This window comes from Chiloscyllium plagiosum, chromosome 18, assembly GCF_004010195.1.
Source record: "Chiloscyllium plagiosum isolate BGI_BamShark_2017 chromosome 18, ASM401019v2, whole genome shotgun sequence".
Taxonomy (NCBI): Eukaryota; Metazoa; Chordata; class Chondrichthyes; order Orectolobiformes; family Hemiscylliidae; genus Chiloscyllium; species Chiloscyllium plagiosum.
The window spans coordinates 1673109-1697733 of NC_057727.1; the positions used below are offsets into that span (position 1 = coordinate 1673109).

At 45.4% G+C, this 24625-nt stretch overlaps 2 protein-coding genes across 2 annotated transcripts in view; one reads left to right on the plus strand and one right to left on the minus strand.

Moving 5' to 3' along the window:
* LOC122558783 (mitochondrial intermembrane space import and assembly protein 40-like) overlaps window positions 1-306 on the minus strand; it is a 19126-nt gene extending 18820 nt beyond the window's left edge. The window contains exon 1 of the mRNA XM_043707557.1: window positions 119-306. Within this exon, the coding sequence (XP_043563492.1) occupies window positions 119-140 (22 nt within the window). The 5' untranslated portion in view covers window positions 141-306. The remainder of the gene's footprint in view (window positions 1-118) is intronic.
* Window positions 307-2158: 1852 nt separating this feature from the next.
* LOC122558785 (transmembrane protein 43) overlaps window positions 2159-24625 on the plus strand; it is a 30996-nt gene continuing 8529 nt past the window's right edge. The window contains exons 1-9 of the mRNA XM_043707561.1: window positions 2159-2313; window positions 3214-3360; window positions 6447-6581; window positions 10481-10575; window positions 15040-15089; window positions 16619-16688; window positions 17968-18038; window positions 20740-20861; window positions 22020-22094. Coding sequence (XP_043563496.1) covers window positions 2299-2313; window positions 3214-3360; window positions 6447-6581; window positions 10481-10575; window positions 15040-15089; window positions 16619-16688; window positions 17968-18038; window positions 20740-20861; window positions 22020-22094 — 780 coding nt within the window. The 5' untranslated portion in view covers window positions 2159-2298. The remainder of the gene's footprint in view (window positions 2314-3213; window positions 3361-6446; window positions 6582-10480; window positions 10576-15039; window positions 15090-16618; window positions 16689-17967; window positions 18039-20739; window positions 20862-22019; window positions 22095-24625) is intronic.

Below are 24625 nucleotides of genomic sequence, written 5' to 3' on the forward strand. Positions count from 1 at the left end.
CCCACGTCCTCCCCTCCCCCAACATCCTCCCCCACCCCAACCCCCACCCTCACATCCTCCCCTCCCCCTGACCCCCACGCTCACGTCCTCTCCTCCCCTCCCCCACCCTCCCCCTCACCGTGCCGCCGGCAGTGGGACATCTCTCTCTCTGGCAGTGTGTGGGGGTGGGGGGTGCTGTCTCTCACTCTGTGTGAGGGTTAGTGTCTGGGGTGGAGGAGGAGGGATGCTTTCAGCCCGCGGCCCATGCACCCGGCCTGACCTCTGACCCTGCGGGCGGGAACCAATCACAGCGAGGGGGCGGGTCTAGAACCAGGGCCCAATTTAAATCAGCAGATCAGCTCACAATACCCACACACTATAGAATCTATAACACACTTTATAGAATACATAACGTACACCATATGGAAACTATCATGCTCACCCTATATACTCTACAGTGTCCTCAATACCCACCCCACACAATCTATAATGTCCATAAAACATCCTATAGAATGTATACTGTCCATAATACCCACCCTGTATCATGTATAATATGCATCATATCCACCTAATTGAATTTATAATTTCCATTAAGTTCTTTTGGGCCTCGGACTTTGTGAGAATGGGTGATTGTAGTCAAAGCAGCCTTTGTCATTGAGGGGACTGGGTGTGGGAATGGGTAAAAAGTTTGGAAGGACTGAATCAGGCTCTAAAATTATTGAACTCAATGTTCTGTCCCAGAGGCTACAAGGTCCTCAAATGGAAATTGAGATGTTGTTCTTTAATCTTACGCTGAGGCTCGCTGGAACACTACAGCAGGCTTGTGACAGAAATGTTGGTGTGGAAACACAGTGGTGTGTTTAAGTGGCAGGCAACAGGACGCGAGGGATCATTTTTGTGTACAAAATGTAGGTGTTCTGCAAAGTGGTTTGCATGACACAGATTAAGTTGCAATCATTACAGCTCACCAATTTTCTCCTACTCTTAGCTCTTATTATCACATATTCAGTTTTTCTTCTATTCTGGCCTGCTACCCATAATTTCTCTGTTTACCTAGCTGTTTGATCTCTCTCTCTGTCTCTAGGCTTCATCTCCACCTATCGACCCACCTCTCCACTCCACTTCTACAACTTCGGGTTCAGAATAAATATCTCATTTTCCTAGCTGTTAACAGTTCTGAAGAGTCACTGGACTCTAAACGTTAATTCTACCATTTTCTCACAGATGCTGCCAGTCCTACTAAGTTTCTCCAGCAATTTCTGATTTTATTACAGATTTCCAGAATCTGCAATTCATTGTTTAATTTGAATGTATAGAATCTATAGGCTCAATCTTGTACAATATATAATATCCGTGTGATAGACAATAGACAATAGGTGCAGGAGTAGGCCATTCTGCCCTTCGAGCCTGCACCACCATTCAATATGATCATGGCTGATCATCCTTAAGCAGTACCCTTTTCCTGCCTTATCTCCATAACCCTTGATGCCACAATCCTTGAGGGCTCTATCTAACTCTTTCTTAAATGAATCCAGAGACTGGGCCTCCACTGTCGTCTGGGACAGAGCATTCCACACAGCCACCACTCTCTTGGTAAAGAAGTTTCTCCTCATCTCTGTCGTAAATGGTCTACACCGTATTTTTAAGCTGTGTCCTCTGGCTCAGCACTCACCCATCAGCGGAAACATGTTTCCTGCCTAGGGCCCTGTACAGTTGCAGAAGAACCTCTTTGCTTCTATACTCAATCCCTCTTGTTATGAAGGCCAGCATGCTATTAGCCTTCTTCACTACCTGCTGTGATAAAAGCGAGAAAAGTGATTGAAGGACACAATCAGATGAGCCATGGCAGTATATGTTTCAGGGACTGAATGTCATACCCCTGCTTCTGGCTGAGATGATTTTAAGATTTTGTATTCGTACGTTTAATTAAATTGTGTAATAAGTTCAATTTGAGTGGATGCAGGAGAATAAAATAATTTATACATTGGATCTTGCTTCCCCTGGGGTCTAGTTTCAAGCTGAAGAAATCTACAACTCCCAGCATCCCCCGGGAATGGGCCTACATTTCCCAGACAGACACGGGGAGCGGCCATCTCCCAGCATCCTCCCGTGAATAGGACTACATTCCCCAGCATTCCGGGGAGACGACTACATCTCCCAGCATCCCTCGCGGGTGTTTCCTCCAAGCAGGACCTCCCAGGAGTGCGCAGGCGCGGGATGTATCCCACTCCCTCATCCCCTTGAAGCCGGAAGTGGAGGTGTAAGAGGGGATAGAGCAGGGAGTGGTGAACCCCTGAGTGTGAGATTGTCAGGGAAACTATGGTCAGGCCTAATGTAAGTTACAACTACCCTGTAAATGTGCAGGGTGTTATTAATCTGAGCTGGCACTGGACACATTAGTTTCTGAAGTTAGTCCTGAAGCCCCTGTCCACATTCTTTCAGTCCAGTTTGTGTCTGAGGGAGATAAAGTTTCCCTCTCCCTGGCACATTGACTGTGTGATCTGATACCCCCTTTTGTAAATGCAAAGGGGCTAGCTAGAGTCATTCTGCCCCCGCCACCAACTCCTTCTCTCCTTGTTACTTTACTGCTGGGTTTTCAGGCTACAGCAATCTGCCTGGGTGATAGATTGTAACACACTGCACAATGGAACTTCTGTGTGTAACCCACAACACAAATACAAAGCCTGTTGTGGAAAATTGAATCCAACAATTCTCCAGAAATTTTGTTTTTTCTTTTGTTTCTAATCGGTGCAATTGTTGTTCAGTACCAGAGAGAATCAAAATTATTATTAAAATATTGGGGGGATGGGGGTTAAATGAGGTGTCACTGATGGTGTGTAAATGACTTCAGACCCATTCCAACAGGATTATCTTTTTTTCTGCCCAGCAAGACCCTCTGTTATGTCAGTTAGATTGATTATACTGGATCCGAGTAATATGGATGGGCAACAAATGTCAATAATGCCCTTATTCCAACCAGAAAAGTTGTATCACTATTGTATAAAATGCCTTCTGTTTTTGGGTGTACCTACACTGCTGCAATTTATAAAGGCAGCTAACTACCACCTTCTCAAGGGAAATTAAGGATGGCTAGTGATGCCCTACATTCTGTGAAAACATTTACAAATCTTCGCACAAACTTTGAACATTTACAAAGTTCATCTGTCCTGATTTTGTTTTTAAGATGGTCCTTATTTAAGGATTCATGATAGCATCTCCCTTCTGGTTTTGCAGCAACCAGGAAGCAGCAGGGATGAACATGTGAAAATCACAAATCAGAGGAAGCAGGGATTCCTGGAACGTCTTGGAGAGACGACAGGGGGAATGCTGGTGGGAGTGCTCATCTTTATCTTCTCCTTCTACCTCCTCTTCACTAATGAGGTACGTGCAGAGGTTGTGTTGCAAGCTAATCTTTGGGCAAGCACCTGCTATCTTTGTGGTATCAGCATCTGTCACTCAGTGGGTAGCTGTCACTCATTTCTGAGTCAGAAGGGACTGTGCTTTATTGTTCAATGTTCTATATCTTGGGTCCAAATCCCACGGCAGGGACCTGGTCAAACAGAAAATTCTGAGGTGATGGATTTTTGTAAAATGCGCAATGAGGAACGTTGATTTAATTGGACTTGTCATGCAACAAAAAATACAAACACAGTGGCTGCAACAGCAAGTCAGAGACTAGGAATACTGCAGTGTGTAACTCACCTGATTCTGCAATGCCTGTTCACCATCTACAAAGTACAAGTCAGGAGTGTAATGGATACTCTCCACTTGCTTGAATGGGTGCTGCTCCAGCAATGAAGAAGGAGTGAGATGTGCAGTGAGCTGTCAGTGTGTGGCTATTTGGCTTCATGTCCTTTACAGACAAAACATCAAAGCTGAACTGTGAACTGCACAGAAAGGACAGAGATTCAGTGACACAGGATGAGTTTAACAGGCAATTTCAGGAATTAGATGCGATGGAACAAATAGTTATGTTTCTCTCCAGTCTAGTTCCTCAAGTAGACATTGGTGGATTAACTATCAGATTCCATTCGGTGATTGATTTACAAGTCAGTGGTATTGAAATGCAAATAATTACTGTGCAAAATGATATTATGCTGGAAGTCAGATCAAGGGACAGTGATATTTGGAGACTTGTGAGCAGAGAAACATGTCCATGCTAAATTATCCATAGTGTTGAGGGATGTGTAGCTTAGGTGCATTAGCCATGGGAAATGCAGGGTTACATGGATAGGGTAGGGGTCTGGGTGGGATGCTTTTCGGAGGGTCGGTGTGGACTTGTTGGACTGAATGGCCTGTTTCCACACTTTAGGGATTCTATAGATTTATGGAAAAATACAAAATGCTGTCATCCTGTGGGTTTACAATGAAAGCTTTGGCTCCACATCCCTTTGTGAGACAGCATTCTCCCAAATGCAGATAATCAAGTTGAAGTATCTCATCTGCCTCACAGATACCCATTTAATAGACTGTATATGACTAACTGGTTCAAACTACAACCTAATTGGGGTAGATAACATAATGAGGACCGTCACAAGTGTCACACTGAGACTTTGTGTAGAGAACAAAATGAATAATCAGATGTACTTGATTTCAAGTTTATATTACACAAAAAATAAACCCCTTATTTTGTATTTTCTTTCAGGTAGATCCTGGTTTGCACTTAAACTCAAAAAGTAATCTTGTGCTTAAAAATGTTGGTGTTCCCCAATATGACACCATCTTTTACCCTCTGTCTATCTGAGCTCTTCCAAACCTCACCAAGTCCCAGTTACCACTCAGTACTTTTACTTCTAAACTAAATTGCACAGGAGCATGGCAGTGCGGTAATCCAGAACATTCCACTCAGTGCAGTGAACAGGAACATTGCCCATGCTCCGTGTCTGCTAATGAAGATTTGCTCACAGTCTGCAATAGTTTCATTGTAAGAGTCATCAACCTCTGGTTCAAACTCCACATAGACTTGCACCTCTGTGTCTTGCTGTAACCTTCTCCAACCCCCAAATCCTCTAATATCTCTGCATTCCACCAATTCTAACCACTTGAATATCGCTGATTTTAATCCCTCCACTTTTGGCAGCTATGCCTACAGCTGTTTGGACTCACCACCCTCTCTGTCTTTATCTTTCTCTCTCTATCCTCCTTTAAGATGCCCCTTAAGAAGTGTCTCTTTGAGATTTTGGTCGTCAATGTTACTATTTTATTTCGCTAGGTGTCAATTATTCTCTGGTTTACGTTCTTATGAAATGTCTTCGCCTGGAGGCCCACTGAAGATGTTACCTCGTAGGGCGACAAAATATCTGGAAATGAAACTTCCAGCTCAGCAAACAAATCTACATCCTTTGTATTATACTAATATAGTTCTATAAAAGCAGGTTTATGTAAAACGCTCCTCAAACAATATCTCCCAAACCCATGAGTGTTACCATCGAGAAGGATAAGGGGAGCAGATACAGACATTCCTCAGGTTGTGAATGAGTTCCATTCCTGAGTCCATTCACCAAGTCTATTTGTACACAGTTGGAACACAATGCAGGATACTGTAAAGGAGCTGTTCCTAAGTATAGAAAATGTTCCTATTTTGAGGTTATAAAATTATCTCCCTTTATATGATTGTGTTCGTAAGTACGAGCTTTCATAAGTCAGATGTTTGTAAATCCGTGAACCCTGTACAAGGTACCATCACTCCCTGCAAGTTTCCCTCCATTCTGACTTGGAAATATATTGCTCTTCCTTCAGTATTGCTGGGTCAGAATCTTGGAATTCCCTCCCTAAGGACATTGTGGGTCTACCTACACCACATGGACTGCAGCAGTTCAAGAAGGCAGCTCACCCCCACCTTCTGAAAGGGGCAACTAGGGACGGGTAATAAATACTGAATTGCATTGAATTAGTTTTATTGTCACATGTACTCAAATGAGTACAGTGAACAGTTTATATATCGCCACTTACAGCACCAGCTTAAGGTACAAAGGGATCTAGGTACAGATTCCTCAATTACCATGTCTTAGACAATAGAGAAGTAAAAGGTCCAGCATTGCAGAAATGAAAGTTCAGAACAGGGGTCTTCCAACCCAGACCAGGCTGGCACCTAGCCTCCAGTCCGCACCAGGCCTCGGCTCCAGGTCACACCGGACCTCGGCTCCAGATCACACCAGGCCTCGGCTCAAATCCGCACTGGGCCTTAGCACCAGGCCTTGGTTCTAGACCAAGCTGGGCTTAACCTTGAGGTCCATGAGGCTGGTAGACCACTCTGGTATCATCTCAAGACCAGGAGAACAGGCTGAGGCCATGCCAGTCTGAGAGACTGCCATGCCGGGACTGCCATCCAGTCAGTGACAGCAATATCATGTGAATAAAAAATTGTCTTACTGTCTTCAGTTGCTGTGGTGATTGAGCTTTCCTTTATCCTTATTTTGACTCCATACCACTCCCAATATTAACCAGCTGTAACACTCCTTGTGCAGGGAAGATGTGTCAGAACTCAGAACTCCCTGAATGAGGGTCTTTCCCTGGTGGTGTCCTTGAGTGATGTCTTTACTCCTTTACCTCAAAATGATGGGAAACTTGCGCATCTGACTGGCTCGCTGATGACACTGCAGGTGAGTGAGGAATATCCTGTCTTGTAAATAAATAGTTTCGTGAGGTAATGGGGACAAATAGATGGAAGTGATGGCCTACTGGTATTATCACTGCATGAGTAAACCCCAGATAATGTTCTGGTCACCAGGGCTCAAATCCCACCCTGACAGATGGTGGAAAGTGGTTCAATTAAACTGAAAATATATAATTATAAATATTTTGATGACCATGGAAGCATTGTTGTGAAAACTTATCTGGTTCAATAATGCCCTTTAGGAAAGGAAATCTGCTGTCCTTACCCAGTCTGGTCTACACGTGACTCTAGACCCACAGCAATGGGATTGACTCTTAACTTGCCCCTAAAATGGCACAGCAGGCCAGTTGTATCAACCACGAGAAAGGAAAAATATTAAACCAGATGGATTATCTGGCATTGACCTAGGCACCAGAAAAAACATCAGAAACTGCCCTGTCGACCCTGCAAGGTGGTCCTCATTATCATCTGGGAGTGAGTGCCAACATTGGGAGAGCTGTCTCACAGACTAGTCAAGCAATAGCCTGACACAGTCATACTCATGGAATCATATTTTACCGACGATGTTCCAGACCCCACCATCACCATCCCTGGATATGTCCTATCCCATCGCCAGGACAGAGCCAGCAGGGGTGACCGCACAGTGGGATACAGTCGTGAGGGAGTTGCCCAGGGAGTCCTCAACATTGACTCCGGACCCTGTGAAGTCTCATGGCTTCAGGTTAAACCTGGGCACAGAAACCTCCTGCTGATTGCCATGTACCACCCTCCCTGGGCTGATGATGAAGCAGTATCCTCCATATTGAACAACACTCAGAGGAAGCACTGAGGGTGCCAAGGGCACAGAATGTACTCTGGGTGGGGGATATCAATGTCCATCAATCAGAGTGGTGCTGGAAAGGCACAGCAGGTCAGGCAGCATTCGAGGAGCAGGAAAATTGACGTTTCGGGCAAAAACCCTTCATCAGGAATAGAGCCTGATGCAGGACTCTTGTCTGAAACATCGATTTTCCTGCCTGACCTGCTGTGCTTTTCCAGCACCATTCTAACCTAGCCCCATGACGATGAGAGTGACCGCCGCACTGTCCTTGTGGAGACAAAGTCCCACCTTCACATTGAGAATACCCTCCAGGTGTTGTGTGGCACTATCACTGTGCTAAATGGGACAGACTTCGAACACATCTAGCAACTCAGGATGAGGAATCCATGAGGTGCTGTGGGCCATCACCAGCAGCAGAACTGTACTCCAGCACAATCTGTAACCTCATGGCCTGGCATATCCCCCACTCAACCATTACCATCAGGCCAGGGCATCAACCCTGGTTCAGTGGAGAGTGCAGGAGGGTATACCAGGAGCAGCACCAGGCATACCTGAAGGTGAGGTGTCAACCTGGTGAAACCACCAAACAGCATAAGCAGCAAGTGACAGAAAGAACTAAGTGATCCCAAGACCAGTGGATCAGATCTAAGCTCTGCAGCCCTGCCACATCCAGATGTGAATGTTGGTGGACAACTAAACAACTCACTGGAGGAGCAGGCTTCACAAAAATATCCTCATCCTCAATGATGGAAGGGCCCAACACATTGGGGCAGAAGATAAGGCTGAAGCTTTCACAGCAATCTTCAGTGAGAAGTTAGGTGGCATGGTGGCTCAGTGGTTAGAGCTGCTGCCTCACAGCGCCAGGGACCCGGGTTCGAATCCAGCCTCTGGAGACTGTCTGTGTGGAGTTTGCACATTCTCCCTGTGTCTGCATGGGTTTCCTCCCACAATCTAAAGATGTGCAGGTTAGGTGAGTTGGTCATACTAAATTGCCCATAGTGGTCAGGGATGTGTTGGTTAGGTGCATTACTCGGGTAAATGTAGAGTAATAGGGTAGGGGAATGGGTCTGGATGGATTACTCTTCAGAGGGTTGTGTGGACTTGTTGGGCCGAATGGCCTGTTTCCACACTGCAGGGATTCTTAAAAAATACTCCATCTCAACTGCCTCCAGTGGTCCCCAGCATCACAGATACCAGTCTTCAACCAATTCCATTCACTCCATGTGATGTCAAGAAATGGTTGGTGGCACTGGATACTACAAAGGCTATGGCCCCTGGCAATGTTCGGGCAATGGTACTGGAGACTATGCCACTTATTTGCTGAGCTGTTCCATTGCAGTTACAACACTGGCATCTACCTGCCAATGTGGGAAATTGCCTAGGTATGTCCTGTACACAAAGGAAAGTTGGCCATTCAGCCCCTTGAGCCTGAACCACCATTCAGTAGAATCCTGGCTGATCCAACATTCATCACGTCCACCTTCACGCCCTTTCCCTGTAACCCTCGATTCCCCGACTGATCAAGAATCTCTCTCTCTCTCTCTCAGCCTTAAATATCCACACGGACTCTGCCCCCACAGCTCTCTGTGGCAAGGAATTCCAGAGACTCACAACCCTATTCTCAGTCTGAAACTGGTGCCCCTTTATTCTGAGACTGTGCCCTCTGGTCCCAGACCCTCCCATGAAGGGAACCATCCTCTCAGCATTGACCCTGTCAAGCCCCTAAAGAATCTGAAATGTTTCGATGAAACACCTGGCTTTCTTGTAAACTCCAGGGAGGAGAGTCCCAACCTGTTTAACCTTTGCTCATAAAGCAATCCCTCCATCCCAGGGATCAGCCCAGTGAACCTTCTCTGAACTGCCTGTAATGAAATATCTTTTCTTAACTAAGAGATCAAACCTGCTCACAGCACACCGGTGTGGTCTCCCCAGCCCCTTGTACAGTTGCAATAACACTTCCCTACTCTTATACTCCAACCCCTTGAAATAAGGGCCAACACCCCATGACCCTTCCTGATTACCTGCTGTCCCTGTGTGCTAGCTTTCTGTGTTTTGTGCACAATTTCCCCCCAAGTCCCTTTGTGTTGTAGCTTCCTGCAGTTTTTCTCCATTTAAATAATTCTCTGTTCTTTAGTTCTCCCTTCCAAAATTTCACATTTTCCCACATGATAACCACACGATTCTCCTTAACTGTTTTGCCCATCAAGCTGCCTTGATGTTGCTTTGGGTGGTTGCTGCCATGAAGCAGGTTGGGATGCTGTTACTGTTTTCATTTGTGTGAGCTGAACACATTAGATTAGATTCCCTACAGTATGGAAGCAGGCCCTTCGGCCCAACCAGTTCACACCGACCCTCCGAAGAGTAACCCACCCAGACCCACTCCCCTGCCCTATATATATACCTCTGACTAATGCACCTAACACTATGGACAATTTAGCATGGCCAGTTCACCTAACCTGCACATCTTTGGACTATGGGAGAAACCGGAGCACCCGGAGGAAACCCACACAGACACGGGGAGAATGACAGACAGTTGTCTGAGGTTGGAATTGAACCTCGGTCCCTGGTGCTGTGAGGCAGCAGTGCTTGATTAGATTAGATTCCCTACCGCGTGCAAACGGGCCATTTAGCCTAATAAGTCCACACTGACACTCTGAATAATAAGCCACCCAGACCCATTCCCTTATCATATTACCCTACATTTATCCCTGACTAATGCACCTAACACTATGGGCAGTTTAGCATGGCCAATTCACCTGACCTGCGCATCTTTGGACTGTGGGAGGAAACCGGAGCACCTGGAGGAAACCCACGCAGACACGGGGAGAATGTGCAAACTCCACACAGAGAGTTGTCCGAGGGTGGAATCGAACCCAGGACCCTGGTGCTGTGAGGCAGCAGTGCTAACCACTGTGCCACCCGTAAAGTTAATTTGTTGTAGTTGCTGTCTGTTTTACACTATGTCTTCTTGTGTTTCATCGGGCTCACTGGTCCTCGCCATCCACTGAGGAATCTTCCTGAGGTGCCCCTTGTTCACAGCACTATTGTGTTTACCTTTCCCACAGCCACTTTATGACCCAAACTATGGGATCTCTCTCCATGTGGTGAAGTTACAGCGTCGTGTGGAAATGTACCAGTGGGTGGAGTACGGCGATTCCAGGTCAGTGTCAGTCGAGATGGCTGTATTCATGCATGGAGCTTTTATTGAACCACCTGCATTTTTATAGCACCTATCATCTCCTAAAATCCCCCGTTGTTCTTTACAGCCAATGAATTTTTTTTGAAGTATGATGGCAGATGGCAGCAGAGTGGTTAGTCATCGAGAGGCTGTGACGCTGGTGAACACAGGTTCGAATCCCAAAACACATTTGTTTGATAAAATCTGCAATTGAAAGTGCATCTCCGTGATGGTAACCACCAGTGATTGTTGTAAAAACCTATTTGCTTCACTGATGCCTCTTAGGGAAGGAGATCTATTATCCTTACCCAACCTGGCTCTATTTGTGACTTCAAATCCATCACAATTTTTTTAATAGAATCCCTACAGCGTGGAAGAGGCCATTTGGCCCATTGAGTCCATACTAACCCTCTGAAGAACATCCCACCCAGACCCCCCACCCTATCCCCATAACTCTACATTTTCTATTGTGGCCAATCCACCCTGACCTGCACATCTTCGGACTGTGGGAGGAAACCGGAGCACCCGGAGGAAACCCACGCAGACACGGGGAGGACGTGCAAACTCCACACAGACAGTCACCTGAGGCTGGAATTGGATCCGGGTCCCTGGTGCTGTGAGACAGCAGTGCTGACCACTGAGCCTTAAATTGGTTGACTCTCAACTTCCCTCTGAAACAGTCTAGCAAGGCACTCAATTTAAGGGCAGATAGAGATGAGCAATAAATGCCAGCCTTGCCAGTCCTGGCAACATCCCATGGAAAAGTAATGGGGAGGTAGTTGATTGGCAGGACAGTATCTTCTGTTTAACTTTTCTAAACTAGAGAATTTCTAATTAGCATGTCTATTAGAATAGTACGAATATTACTGCGCACAAAACTAGATGTATTAACTTAATTAAAGAAAAGCAAAGCACAATAAATTTGTCAAAGCCGTTGATGCATTGCAGCTGCAGTATGTAGGAGCTTGTGGATACCAGCTGCATTTGTATTGGTCATTATTTAAGGAAGGATGTAAGTATATTGGAAGCAGTTCAGCGAAGGCTCTGAAGAAGGATCAATAGAACCGAAATGTTAACTCTGTTTCTCGCTCCACAGATGCTGCCAGATCTGCTGAGTTTCTCCAACAACTTCTGTTTTGATTCTGAGAAGGTTTACTCATTTGATACCTGGAGTGCATTGGTTACCTTATGAGGAAAGGTTAGATTTTTAGTTCTAAACATCAAGATGTAGCAACAGTTCTGTTTGAGATTTGAAATATCAACAGTAAGAAGCCACTTGTGGTCGTGGTTTGTATTTCCTCCCAAATGTAACCACATTGTAGGTGGAAACACACAAAGAAATAATAATACCTCAGGAGAAAGTTGCGAATAGTCAAAGATGATTTTAATCTGGATATGGATTGGGCAAATCATATTGGCAATGTGGCCTGGATAGTAAGTTTATAAAGTATTTTTGGGACAGTTATTGGGAACAGTATGTCCTTGGGTGTAGCAACAAATGAGCTAGACCTGGCACAGTAAATTAGATTAATTATTAAAAGCAGCATGGTGGCGCAGTGCTGCCTCACAGCACCAGGGACCCAGGTTCGATTCCACCCTTGGGTGACTGTGCAAACACCACACAGACACACTCCCCCGTGTCTGCGTGGGTTTCCTCCAGATGTTCTGGTTTCCTCCCACAGTCCAAACGTGCAGGTTAGGAGGATTGGCCATGGGCAATGCAGGGTTACAGGGATGGAGTAGGGGGTGGGTCTTCCTTGAAGGGTTGGTGTGGACTCAATGGGCTGAATGGCCTGCTTCCACACTGTAGGGATTCTGTGATTCTAATTGTAAAAGGTTCCTCTGGGTAGCAGTGATCATAACATAATTACATTATTTTATTCAGTTTGAGGGAGAGAAGAATAGATCTAAAACTAATATTGTAAACGTAAATAAAAGCAGTTATAAGTATATGAAAGCAGAGCTGGTTAAAGTGAACTACAAAATTAGGTTTGAAGATCAGTCTGAAGAGGCTTATTGGTAGACATTCAAAGAGATATTTCACAACACTCAGCAAAGATACGTTCTGGTGGGAAAGAAATTCTCCTGGGGAAGGATTTACCATCTATGGTTAACCAAGAAAGTTAAGGATAGTATCAAATTGAAAATGTACATCACTGCAAAGATCAGTGGCTGATCAAAAAATTGAACAGAATTTAAAAACCAGCAAAGAACAACTTAAAAAAAGGAATGAGAGAAAGCTACCTAGAAACGTAGATAGCAAGACCTTCTGCAGGTTTTCAAAAAGGATAAGTAAAGTCAGTGTTGGCGATTCTAGGCAGAGAATCTGATTACTTAGAAGTACAAAAGAAGGAAATGGTGGATAAATTAAACACCTATTTTGCATCTGTCTTCACTAGACAAGATAAAACATCCCATAAATAATTACATATCAGGAGGTGGAAAGGAGCGAAAACTTTAAAGCCATCACAGTCATCTGGGAAAGTTGACAAATCCTGATGGACTTCATTGTGCTTTAGTTTTAATTTAGAAAAATTCCATTCAATTCCAGAAAGACTCCATCAGATTGGAAAATAGCAAATGTAATTAGTCTAATCAGAATAGTGTAGAGACAAAAGCAAGAAATTATGGGCCAGTTAGTCTTCCATCTGTCATCTGGAAAAACATTGGAACCTAATATTGATGCAGTTATGGTAAGGAATTTAGGAAATCTGATGTAATCGGGCAGAATCCACATGGTTTTTGTGAAAGGGAAATTGTGACAGTCCCTTAAAAAGGCACTGTAACAAAAATCAACTTTTCAAATGAAATTGTTAACCTTGTGGTCTAATATCCTTTGTGAATCTTAGAAGCTTATTGTCTTTAGAACATAGAACAGTACAGCACAGAACAGGCCCTTCAGCCCACGATGTTGTGCTGACCATGGATCCTCATGTATGCACCCTCAAAATAATTTATTGACCAATATTCCCTTCAATTTTATTTTTGCGGAGTGGAGTTCTGAGACTATGTGCGGCAGCAAGATACAAAACTGGAAGGCAATGCATTGGTGTGCGTGGCTTCGCAGATTAGCTGCATGGTTGCACAGCTTAGAAGGAATGCGAAATCTTTGAGTCGGATTTGAACTTGGAGGTTCTGGCTCAGAGGCATGGCCACTACCTACTGAATTACAAGATCTCCTTATTTACCTGGCTTGGCCTGTACTGTTTGTGACTCCAGATCAATTGTGATATGGTTCATTCTTAACACAGAAAATAGGCGCAGGTGTAAGCCATTCAGTGTGTTAGCTTTCTGTGTTTCACGCACATGTTCCTCTTTGTGCTGCCGCTTTCCGCAGTTTTTCTCCATTTAAATAATATTCTGTTCTTTTGTTCTCCCTTCCCAAAATGAACAACTTTGCATTTTCCCACATTATGTTTCATTTGCCAACTTACTTAATCCATCAGTATCCCTCTGTAAACTGTTTGTATCCCTCTTGTAATCTGTCTCTCCACCTATTTTTGCAAATTTGGCTACAATAAATGCAGTGCATTTGTCCGAGCCATGAATATATATTGTGAACAGATATATTCATGAGGGAGTATATGTGATGATCCTTACGGAACCACCTAGTCGCAGGTCACCAACCTGAGAAAGAGCCCCTTATCCCCACTCGCTGTTTCCTATCCATTTGCCAATCCTCTATCCTTCCAACATCGTGGGCACTTATGGCAATCTTTTGTGAGGTACCTTGTCAAGCACCTTCTGGAAGTCCAATAACAACACATCTCCTGGTTCCCCTCTATCCACTCTGGTCGAGACTTCCTCGAAACTCTCTTAAGACATTAGTCAGGCACGTTTTGCCTTTCATAAAACTCATTCCTCTAAACCCCAGTGAATGTAGTTGTAACCAATCTAGTCCCTCTTCATTCGTCAGTCCTGCCATCTCAGGGTTCCAACTGCCAGTCAATATGTTGGCAACAAGACTTCTCAAGAGACCGTTTTGAATAAGCAACAATTCCAGTTGGGAATTCCAGAGAAACCTCTTTTTCTAAAGAGCGATGAGAATATGGAACTGGCTCGCACAACGACTGAGTGAGATGAATAATGTTTAGGTGCATAGAAGGGGAAACTGGATGAACATGGGGGAAAGGAATAGGAGGCTTTGCCAGTGGGGTAGGATGAAATAGGCTGGGAGGAAACCTGTTTGGAGAATAAGCAACAGCATGAAGCAGATGGGCTGATTGGCCTGCTCCTGTGCCTTGACTCAGTGTAGCTCAGAAGTAGTCCAATTAGCCGTTGAGTTTGTTCTAGCACCCCACCAGATGTTGGCCAAGGTATTCAGGGGATGAAAGCAGAGAGATTTGGAGGGGTAGGGGCCTGAAAGGCGACCTCAATCTCATGGATTTGAACTTTCCATGTGCAGTGTTTGTGTGACAAATGTAATTGTTACATTTTTATTCCTAGGGACTATGAAGAAGATGGTGAGAAGAAGATTGAGACAAGGTATTCCTACAGTAAGTAAGCCTGAGTTGCTGTTTTATTCAGTGCTAGTGTATCGCCTGCGGAAGCGTTTGCTGTTAAATCAGGCGATGCATTTGTCTGAAAGATGGGAGCGTTCTGCCCTATGATGTGATGCCAGGAAGTTTGATAATTGTTAAATAAATACTGGTTCATGTCAACAGGGAGTTTAATTGTTGCTGAATCGCTGCATGGCTCATCTCTGTAATCCTCAAAGAAGATAAATATTTTCTCTCAGCGAGTCTGGAATTCTTTCTTTCCCCAGAGAGTAGTGGAGGCTGGCTCGAAACAGAGTTAGACAGGCGCACAGAGACAGACGCACACGTACACAGATACAGAAACGCACACAGATACAGACACACACACTCAGACAGCAGACACAGGCATGCACACACAGACACAGATGCAGACACACAGATACGCAGGCATGCATGCACAGACACGCGGGCGGACACAGACACGTGGGTGGACACACGCGGACAGCAACACAGACACGCGGGCGGACACACGCAGGCCGCAACACAGACACGTGGGCAGACACAGACACGCGCATGCCCAGACGTGCGCACAGACAGACAAATGGGGAGGTAAGGGTTATGGGCAGTGTCCCCCTTTAAATTTCTTACTGGTTATGGAGGGAGAGCCTCGAGAGCCATGTTCAGTGCAGTCAGTACCATGATTGTACACACACACCTACTTGCCTACCTATGTACGCAGGATCCTTGGTTACAGGATGCAGATCAGATTAGATTTCCTACAGTGTGGAAACAGGCCATTTGGCCCAACAAGTCCACACCGTCTTCTGAACAGTAATCCACCCAGACCCATCTCCCCCAACTAATGCACCTAACACTAGCATGTTAGGCAATTTAACATGGAAAGTTCACCTGACCTGCACATCTTTGGACTGTGGGAGGAAACTGGACCACCCGGAGGAAACCCACACAGACACGGGGAGAAGGTGTAAACTCCATACAATCAGTTGCCCAAGGTTGGGATTGAACCCGGGTCCCTGGCGCTGTGAGGCAGCAGTGCTAACCACTGAGCTGCCCGGGTCCAACTGCATCAGATCATCTTAGCAAATGGTGCAGCAGATTCAGGGGGCTGAGTGGCCTACTTCTATTATTTCTGTTCTCTTGCGGGTTTTGAGGAACAACTTCCTGAAGGAGAGGCGCATGCACAGACAGATACTTCCCTGAAGGAGAGGCGCATGCACAGACAGATACTTCCTGAAGGAGAGGCGCATGCACAGACAGATAATTCCTGAAGGAGAGGCGCATGCACAGACAGGTACTTCCTGAAGGAGAGGTTGAGAATTGGAGAGGTTTGGGAAGGGATTTCCAAAGGCTCAGGGCCCAGGCAGCTGAAGGTATGGCCATCAGTAAAAACGGCGATGGTCAAGGGGCCAGAATTCGGAGACCTCAGAGGATTATGGGATTGCGGGAATGCAAATAGCCACTGGCTATTCATCAGAAACTCGCTCACATCACTGCCAGAGCTTTAACCATGAACTCTTGTTGCTCAGATACGGAGTGGAAATCAGAGGTCGTCAACAGCAGGAGCTTTGACCGTGAAATTGGGCACAAGAACCCAAGGTAAGAATGTTCCTAAGGTGGCAGATGTATTGAGCCAGGTTTTCCAAGGGGCTCTGATCACAATTGGATTGTGACTCTGCCCTTTTTCTTTCTTACCTTCCTCGGGAGCTTTGCATTTCTGAGGGTGAATCTCCTATTTGCACCTCATCAGAAACACCTGGACCTGCCACAATCTGCGGTTAATGGATTCAAAGTCAGGATGATAAACTATGGAGAGAAGGTAGGTATGTGAGACTGGGGAGGAGTGGGGGTCGGAGTGGTCATAACATCCAAGATGACGAGGAAGCGTGGAGGTGCCATGTGTGTGGGTGAGGGTAGGTATGGTGCCAGGTGTATGGGTGACGGTAAGGTATGGTGCCAGGTGAGTGGATAAGAGTAGGGAATGGTGCAGGTGTGTGGGTGAGGGTAAGGTATGGTGCCAGGTGAGTGGGTAAGAGTAGGGAATGGTGCAGGTGTGTGGGTGAGGGGGTGGGTCAGGGGTGTTGTTTTTGGTCACAGTTTTGTGTATCAGGTTGAGCATTCAGGTGTTGGGGGTAAGAGTGTTGGGTCAGATGTTTGGTTAAGGGTTTGGTGTTATCATTAGTTGTGTTTGAACAGGTTTTCATCCCGCTGATGTTTTCTGGATAATTATTAAAGTCAGGAAGTTGGAACTGTTTGAAAATGTCCACAAACCGATCTAGATTAGCTGGTTTCCTGACATGGTCATTACCCATTAAAAGTTTAAACCTCCTGAGCAATCACCTTGTGAAGGGTCCTTGTGGGAGTGTTCTGGTTCTGAGACTGACAGATCAGGGGCAATGCATGATGGGACTGATCACTCCAGACCAAAATGGCAGAGAGTGGTCAGAATGGGTTCTGTCTGGGCACCAGGGCAACGGGCTGTCACACCTTCCAGCCAGCAACATTTACAAGGCTCGTTTCTCCCTGGAGTGGGGATAAGATTCCCGATTTCTGTCACTGCGCCTTTGGCTAAACCTTCAACTGCTTGAGCCCTGAGTTCTGGAATTCCCGCTTTAAACCACTGTGTCTATCCATCTCACTCTCCTGCTTCAGAACATCCTTAAAACTTATCTCTCTGAATCTTTGGCCATTTACTTAATAAATGGTGTGTACTACTCTGTATCATATCTCGATTCAGTTCTCTCTTCCTGAAATATTCCAAGATACCTGATGTTAAAGGTACTGTGCAATTGCAGGTTGTGACTCTGTGCCCTTTCAGGGGTCAGTAATAGATGGACAGGACTGAGTTAATCTGTTTGTCTCCTCCTCTGTCCCCCAGCTCAATGCCAGTGGAATCGTTCACAGCTGTGGCCTCAGATGTCAATGTTGGCAATTTTCACTTCTCGAAAGGTAAGTAGCGTCAATACCAACAAGATGTTTTAGTTGTTGATTGTTTAATGAGGAACACATTGCAAAGCTGGTTGGAGAGGGAAGGGAAATGCAGAGACAGGTCAGGGACAGCTCAGTTGGCTGGTCGGCTGGTTTGTGATGCAGAGTGACACCAACAATGTGGGTTCTGTTCCTGCAGTGGCTGAGGTTACTCTGAAGGACTCTCCTTCTCAATCTCGCTCCTTGCCTGAGGCACAGTGACCCTCAGGTTAAACCACCACCAGTCGTCTCTATCCAATGAGTGAGCAGTCCTATGGTCCAATTTACCTTTAGCTCATACTCAGAAAAAGTCATGGGACCGCTGTAGTTTCTGTGTGGAAAGGATTCCGATACATATTTGTTCACTTTAACATATAACTGAAAGGCAGCGCACCAAGACTTTTCTTGTGTTTACCACCAATCACCTGTACTCCCAGTCTGGACTACAGTTACACTATGGGATCTTGCTAAGTGGAAATTGACTCCGTGTTATCATAATGACTACATTTCAAAATTGTTTCTGTGATGTACTGTAGGATGTCCTAAAGGTGTGTAAGGCTCTATAGAAATGTAATAGTGTTTTTTTTTTAAAGCAGAGGTTGCAGACTGAAGAGAATTGGCTCAGAAACTAGAGAGGGAGATGAGAAACAGGCCTGGGCTGAATGGCCTCCTGCTGTACCATTCTCGAATACTGAGGTGGTACTGAGGGAGGATAACTTACAACCCGAGTTAAAGAATCCAGAGTGAAGGGTGTGTCCTCTTTCCAATATCTGGAATGGTTTCTCCCTCCTGGGAAAATCGAGAATCTGGTGTAGAATGTGAGGGTGAGGAGGAATTATTCTCAGGGGAGGGTAACACTTATAGAGGTTAATACAATCATGGGGGGGCATAGATAAGGTGAATAGCAAAGGTCTTTTTTCTAGGGTGGGGGAGTTCGAAACTAACTATTTTTAAGGTAAAATATTTAAAAAGGACATGAGGAGAATTCTCTCTGCACAGAAAATGGTTCCTGTGCGAAATGACCTGCCGGGGGGAGTGTGGGTGCCGGTCCAGTTACAATCTTTAAAAGACGTTTGAATAAGTTCATGGATAGGAAAGGTTTGTAGGGATATGGGCCAACTGCAGGCAATTGGGACCAGTCTAGTTTGGGATTATGGTCAGTGTGGATCGTTCAGACCGAAGGGTCTGTTTCTGTGCTGTATGATTGTAATTCTCTTCCCCATGGAGCAGTGTATTAGTGACTAAATTCGAGGTTACATCGAGTGATTTTTGATCAACAAGGGAATTGAATGTTGAGGGAGAGGGGAGGTCAAGGCAGAGAGGAAAGTGGAGCTGCATTCAGCATTAGAATGACAGAACAGGCTCGAGGGGCCGAATGACGATGATATAAAATGTAATTTCCAGGCTGGGTCAGAGCCGGTGTGCTGTCTCAGGACACGAGCTTTATAAGACCCTGCCCTGGGGAATGGAGCCTTGCTCTGTGTGCACAGAACCAGGCCCATCCGCCATGGTACCAGTATGTCACAGTTCAGTTCTGTCCAAGGCATAGCCGACAGTATAACTGAGATCCGGCCACCGTGTTGTGTGTCCCCAAGCCCCTAATCTGAAGCCAGCTGTATTATTTTTATAATGTTCAAGACTGTGGGTGGTGTGCTGGGAAGTGGGACGAGTATCATGGGACTGTTGGTTGTTACGACACCGGGTAAACTCTCCTTAATTTAAAACCAGCGACATAGAAGATTTATTGCCCTGCAGTAATGTGTAAACATTCAAGTGGCCAAGGACTATTTAAAGTAAAAATTAACAACTTTTATTTCTTAAAGTATAACAGACAATAATAAACTAACCACTATCTACAATTTCTTTTTCTAATCTATCTTTTATCTTCCCTTCTGTAATACTAGTCCAATAAAACTCCCAATTAAGATTTACAAAACAACATCTTATCTCAAAACCAGGCAGCTGTAGGTTCTTGTCGTCAGATCTTCCTGTGTCGTCTTTTCTCCTTGATAGGAATTTCTGTGTTACAGATTACTGATCGAAAAGGGACTTTTAAGAGAGATTTTCTTTTTAAGCAGTCTGTTACATGCTAGGACTTGGCAGTTCTCCTCTCAACTGTTCAATTTTCCCCAGGTCTTATACCTCAGAGCATCGGATCGTGTCATTGGCTTTTAAGATTGTCAATATACTCAATTCAAACTTGATTGGAAATTGGTATTTTCTTCGGGATACAATTTAAACTGATTGGCTGAATTCAAATTTGTTTTTGCCTGCAGGCAACAAGCTAATCAAGTTGTTCGACCAAGTGTTACAGCACTAAGTGTTCTCAGTAGAGCAACAATGTGTCCGGTAGTTTTGTTGCTTTTAACTCTCTTAAAGTACACCCACATCTTCATAACATGGTGCAGACTTGATGGGCCGAAAGGCCTCTGCTGTACTGTATGATTCTATAGTAAGTGCAGCTCTGGTTCCAAGTGGGTAATTGTGCTGCTGATTGAGTTAGTGCCATTGCTCCCTATAATGGATGAGGGGTCCTCAATATTCTTCAAGTACATTCGGTGCTGGTTGGGTATGTCTGCAGTAATCCGACTGGAATCACTGAACCCTTTCTCGACGTTTCGTCTGATGTGATTCGGATTCATGTGCCCTGCCTCGAGATGTTTCCTTTCTGTGTCTTTTCCAGGACTAATTGACAAGGTCAACACGTTTAAGAGGATCCGGCTGGCCAAGTTTGAAGGCCCTCACAGTGACATTGTGGTTTCTGATGATTACTTTTACCACAGCAGCAACCCCAGGCACCCAGAGGTGAGTGGTCCCTAACTGTGCTAGTGCCCATTCCCCCACACTTCCTCATTCTCAGGTTCCCATCCATTTACTCTCAACAAAAACTAGAAATCAATAAAACTGCTCATCAGAGACAGGCTGCATGTAGTTTTTCTGCCTGTCATCAGTATTAAAAAAAAACAGGTGTGTGGGGGGATAAAACTGAATCTTCATTTATCCATGAAGTGTGGATACCAATTAAATAGTAATTCAGCAGCAAGATTTTCTAAGTTAAATATAAAGAAAGATATTATTTCACACACAGTTATCTGAAATTAAATGAGAAATCTGACATGCTTTCTGACGGATAGAGAGATTAGAACCTGACATGATTGTGTAATTTTATCTCAGTCTTTGGGATCATTTCCCATGGCCAATCCACCCTAACCTGCAAGCCTTTAGACTGTGGGGAGAGACTGGAGCACCCGGTGGAAACCCACGCAGACACGGGGAGAATGTGCAAATGCCCCACAGACAGCCGCCCAAGGCTGGAATCGAACCCAGGTTGCTGGCGTCATGAGGCAGCAGTGCTAACCACTGAGCCACTGTGCCACCCATAGACCTGATGATCACCAGTCTTGCATATAACTGCTCTGTTATTTTTTAGGTAGTTTTGAAATCAAAATGAGGGATTGTAAAGTGATAGATTCTCAGTTGGCTGTGAGGTCTCTTGTCACAAAATCACAGAATTGTTATAGTGCAGCAGGAGGCCATTTGGCCCATTGTGCCTGTCTGTACTGACTGATGAGTAAGCATCATGGCCAGGTACCAATCTCCTGTCTTTTCCCCATACCCTCACACATTATCTCTGTCTGAATGATCCAATGCCCTCTTCACTATTTTGTCAGATTAAGGTTACAACTGGAACAGGCTATCTCTCCGAGACAGCCTAATGTCTTGGGGCTTGTTTTGAGTAGACTGGCTGGAACAGGTGATTGTGGTTCCTTCAGAATTGCCAGCAGCAAATGTCTGCTGTGTTGTGTGTTAACCTCATTGAGAGTTTGAGGCAGGCAGAGTCTTTGTTTTTAAAATTCCGTTCCAACTTGATATTGCCCTTTAGATTGGTTTCTGAGAAGGGCCTCGATTCTCATCAGTCGAGATGGTGGCGTCACAACCATCTTTTACTCCTTGTTTTCCCAGGTCGGTGATCTTCGTGTTTCCTTCTATTACGCAGGGCTCAGCGGAGAGTGGTCTTTCATGGGCCGACCAGATGTGGTAAGTTCTATCCTCCGTCGCTCAGTCTACCTTTCCACTTGCTCTTCCTCTCACTCTTGTCTTCTTCCCCCTCTTCACGTTAGAGTCAAAGAGGTGTGCAGCACAGAAACAGACCCTTCAGTCCAACTTATCCTAACCTAATCTAGTCCCACCTGTCAGCACTTAGCCCATATCCCTCCAAACCCTTCCTATTCAGCACTTAGCCCATATCCCTCCAAACCCTTCCTATTCATATGCTCAGCCAGATGCCTTTTAAATGTTGTAATTGTACCAGCCTCCACCACTTCCTCTGGCAGCTCATTCCATACATGTACCACCCTCTGCGTGAAAAAGTTGCCCCATAGATCCCTTTTAAATCTTACCCCCTCACTCTGAACCTATGTCCTCTAGTTTTGGATTCCCCCCACCCCAGGGGAAAAAACTTTGTCTATTCACCATATCCATGTCATGATTTTATAAATCTCTATGAAGTCACCCCTCTGCCTCCCATGCTCCAGGGAAAACAGCCCCGGCCTGTTCAGCCTCTCCCTAAAGCTCAAACCCTCCAACTCTGGCAACATCCTTGTAAATCTTTTCTTGTTGCCCCAGGCTGGCCCAGCCTCTCAGTGTTAATGACATGACTGTTTAATGATTTTTTCCTTCAAACTCACTGAGGGTTCAAGTCCCTCAGACCCTGGGATCAGTCACCAGCAACACCCCACAAAAAAAAACTCTTGGCATCATTCAGGTCTCACATACCCAGGCCTTGTGCTTCCAGGAGCCTCATCACATCGGGCAAGTTCCAGTTTAGATGCCCCTGGCTTTGGGATTGCCTCCTAACCCAGTTCCTCATTCCCACAAGGACCTACTTGGCTTCAGTTTCTGTCTCCATTTTCCTCACCTTCCCTGTCCCCACCATCACTGAATCAATAAAATCTGAAAGACTACCATACAGAACATCTGCGTTCTGTCCACAAAAAAGACCCTGAGCTTCCAGTTTCCTGCCACTTTAACCCCCCACCCTGTTCCCTGGCTGAGACCTCTTTCTCGGGTTTATTGCAGTGCTCCAGTGAAGCTCAGCACAAGCTGGAAGAATACACCTCATCTTCCACCTGCAGCCCTCAGGACTCAATATCAATAACGTTAGAACCTGAGCACCTTCTGTCATGTCCTTAGCCACACACCCAAACACCAAACCTTGTGATCACATGGTCTGCTAGGCACTAACCCATTGTTAGTCACTAACAGTCCCCATTAACAGCTACACACCGTTGTAGCCAGATTGTTACTCTTTGTCTCTGCAACTGTCCCCTTCTTCCTTTGGGCTCTATCCCCACCGATCGTTTACTCCTCCCCCCTCCCCCCACCCTACCTTCTGCATAAAAAGCAACTCTTTCCCAGCTACCTTCCGTTCCGAAGAAGGGTCACCGGACTCGAAACGTTAACTCTGATTTCTCTCCACAGATGCTATCAGGCCTGTTGAGCTTTTGCAACAACTTCTGTTTTTGTTATCACTGAGTCGGTGGTGGGCAAATTATTGGAGAGGATTCTGAGAGACAGGAATTATGATTGTTTGGAAAAGCAGAATTTGATGAGAGGTAGTCAGCATGGCTTTGTGATGTGACAAACACATTTGAAGATAGAGCAATGGATGTGGTATATATGGATTTTAGTCAGGCATTTGATGAGGTTCCCCATGGTAAGCTCATTCAGAAAGTAAGGAGGCATGGGATACTGGGAAACTTGGCTGTCTGGATACAGAATTGGCTAGCCCACAGAAGACAGAGGGTGGTGGTAGATGGTAAGTATTCAGCCTGTAGCTCGGTGACGAGTGGTGTTCCACAGGGATCGTTACTGGGACCGCTACTCTTTGTGATTTTTATAAATGACTTGGATGAGGAAATGGAAGGGTGGATTAGTAAGTTTGCCGAAGACACGAAGATTGGTGGAATGGTAGATAGTATGGAGGGCTGTTGTAAGTTTCAGTGGGGCATTGACTGGATACAGAATGGGGTGATAAGTGGCAAATGGATTTCAACCTGGAAAAGTGTGAAGTGATTCATTTTGGAAGGTTGAATTTGAATGCAGAATACAGGGTTAAAGGCAGGATTCTTGGCGGTGTGGAGGAACAGAGAGATCTTGGGGTCCCCATCCACAGATCTCTCAAAGTTGCCACCCAGGTTGATAGGGTTGTTAAGAATAGACAATAGGGGCAGGAGTAGACCATTCTGCCCTTCGAGCCTGCACCACCATTCAATATGATCATGGCTGATCATCCTTAATCAGTATCCTGTTCCTGCCTTATCTCCATAACCCTTGATGCCACAATCCTTTGAGAGCTCTATCCAACTCTTTCTTAAATGAATCCAGAGACTGGTCCTCCACTGCCCTCTGGGGCAGAGCATTCCACACAGCCACCACTCTCTGGGTGAAGAAGTTTCTCCTCATCTCTGTCCTAAATGGTCTACCCCATATTTTTAAGCTGTGTCCTCTGGCTCGGCACTCACCCATCAGCAGAAACATGTTTCCTGCCTCCAGAGTGTCCAAACCTT